Here is a 2,056-nt window from a genome sequence, read left to right on the forward strand (position 1 = left end):
CTAAGTGTCTTGCATTGACAGGTGCTGCTGGGTGCATGACCGCTGCTATGAGTGGCTGGAGGAGAAAGGCTGCTACTACCGGACACAGTCATACAAATACAGAGTCACACGGGGCCTGGTAACCTGTGGTAAGGCTGGGACTTCCCATGCAGGTCACCGGAAGAGCCTGGGTCTCTCTGCTGGCTCAGTTCAGCTGCCCTTAGAGATCAGCCAGCCTGTATCTTCAGAGAGGAAGAGCTGGGGGCAGGAGGGGCAGGAATATCGCAACTGTATCCAACTCCTGGGGAGGGGCTGGAACATCTTAGACTGAGTATTCACTAGGCACCAAATGCTTTGCATACTTCTTTTTACTTGCTCCCTGAAAATACCCAGTGAGTAGGTTTAGTCTTCTCATTTTACAGATGAGAAAACTGAAACTCAAAGGCTTGCCAGTACACATAGCTAGCGTTGGGATTCAAGCTCACATCCACCTGAGTTGAAAGCTAAGTATGGGTATGGGTGTCTCTTCTCTGAGAAGTGGGGTTCCTCCAGAGCAGGGCTTGTCTGTTCTCCATCAGACTGGGAACTCTCCGAGGGAAGGAGCTGTGTCCCCCTGGGCAGCAGCTGTGTCCTTCCATCAGATTATGCATTCCGCCAGTGTAGATGTAGACGGTGTAGACGTTGTGCCTCACTCATCAGACTGAGAGCAGGAAGCAGGTTGGGAGTATGCTCAGCCTAGCGGCGAGTCCTGATGGAGGCAGGCCGGGGAGTCAAAGCCGGGAGAGCGTACCTTCCCTTCCTCATTCTGCATTTGGCATCCTGTTTGCAGAGCTCGGGCCCCTCTGCCAGGTGGAGCTCTGCGCCTGTGACCGGAAGCTGGTCTACTGCCTGAATAGAAACCTGAGGAGCTACAACCCTGGCTACCGGTTCTTTCCCAACATCTTCTGCACCTAGTCGCCCTTGGGGGGCTCCTCCCAGATCACGACTTTGCTCCATTCACCTACAGCATGGAGCTCGCTGACGCTGCTGGGCTCCTGGGAGGGGCTCCCATGTCTCCGACCTTGTTCTTTCTTGATGGTCCAATGGGCTTGGAGGAGCCCCACGGCCACACTTCCCCCTCCAGAGAATTCCAAGAGAGTGATTCTGGTCATAGGACTTGGCAAGGTCAGGGTCCCTGGCCTCTAATTGTGAGGTCAGTTCTTCTGGTGCCCAGAGCTCACACCTGACCCCAGGCCAGCTGTCCTCGCCTCTGAAGATAATGACCCTTCTTCAGGAAGAAGACGTTTCTGGATGCATTTACTTTTTAGTTTCTGCAGTGAGATTATCATTACCACCCTCTAGAGAGTTTTACTCAAGGAAAAGCAAAATTGACTCCACAAATCTGACATGTAGATATTAAATAAAATTCCTTCTCATGACTAATAAAAACCAAGCAGGCATTTTCCTCTGCCGTGGGGGATTGCCTGTGCCTCTTTCTCTGCCAATGGGGCGCTAAACCCCAAGTTAACCATGTTCTCTCAGATAGAAGGTGCACGTTAGCAAACAGAAGGTTTTCAGGGATAAGTTTCAGGCCTTCTGTGAGGGCTCATCTCCTTAAACCTTGGGGGTCCTCTGGAGCCAAGCACTGGGTCTCTTCCTTGAGGGACTGGGGAATAGATGGTTGACAATTATGCCAGCTTGGACTGGAGAGGGCTGCATTCAAACTCTAGCTTGGCTTCTTCGGCTGGAGGGGCCCAGCCCATTTCTGAACCCCTCCAACTTTCAGTCTCTTAAAAAAGAAACTGTAATGTTTCTTGCAATATAAATTGGGAAACCCAAAGCCACCTCGAAGCTGACACAGGGTTGCTAGGATTCTGAGATTTCACAGAATAGGACGTTTCTTTTAATCGGGTTCAGGTATGGCGTTTATTTTTACCAAAGAACATTAAAAACATTAAAAACTCACCTAGCACTTTATAAAAAAAAAAAGAAAAGGGTGTTCCAATACCAAGAGTTCAGGAAGAAAGGACATATTTCAAAACAAAGGAGAGTCCTGTTCAAGAAAAGGCCTTTGGTTTTCTTACTGTGACAAACCCCA

The 2,056-nt window shown here is 49.8% G+C and overlaps 1 protein-coding gene across 1 annotated transcript in view; it reads left to right on the top strand.

The window, feature by feature from the left end:
* Window positions 1-940, top strand: part of PLA2G5 (phospholipase A2 group V) — a 4,091-nt gene extending 3,151 nt beyond the window's left edge. The window contains exons 2-3 of the mRNA XM_023529123.1: window positions 22-128; window positions 809-940. Coding sequence (XP_023384891.1) covers window positions 22-128; window positions 809-933 — 232 coding nt within the window. The 3' untranslated portion in view covers window positions 934-940. The remainder of the gene's footprint in view (window positions 1-21; window positions 129-808) is intronic.
* Window positions 941-2,056: the final 1,116 nt, after the last annotated feature.

The sequence above is a fragment of the Pteropus vampyrus genome, unplaced genomic scaffold (assembly GCF_000151845.1).
Source record: "Pteropus vampyrus isolate Shadow unplaced genomic scaffold, Pvam_2.0 Scaffold36, whole genome shotgun sequence".
Lineage (NCBI taxonomy): Eukaryota > Metazoa > Chordata > Mammalia > Chiroptera > Pteropodidae > Pteropus > Pteropus vampyrus.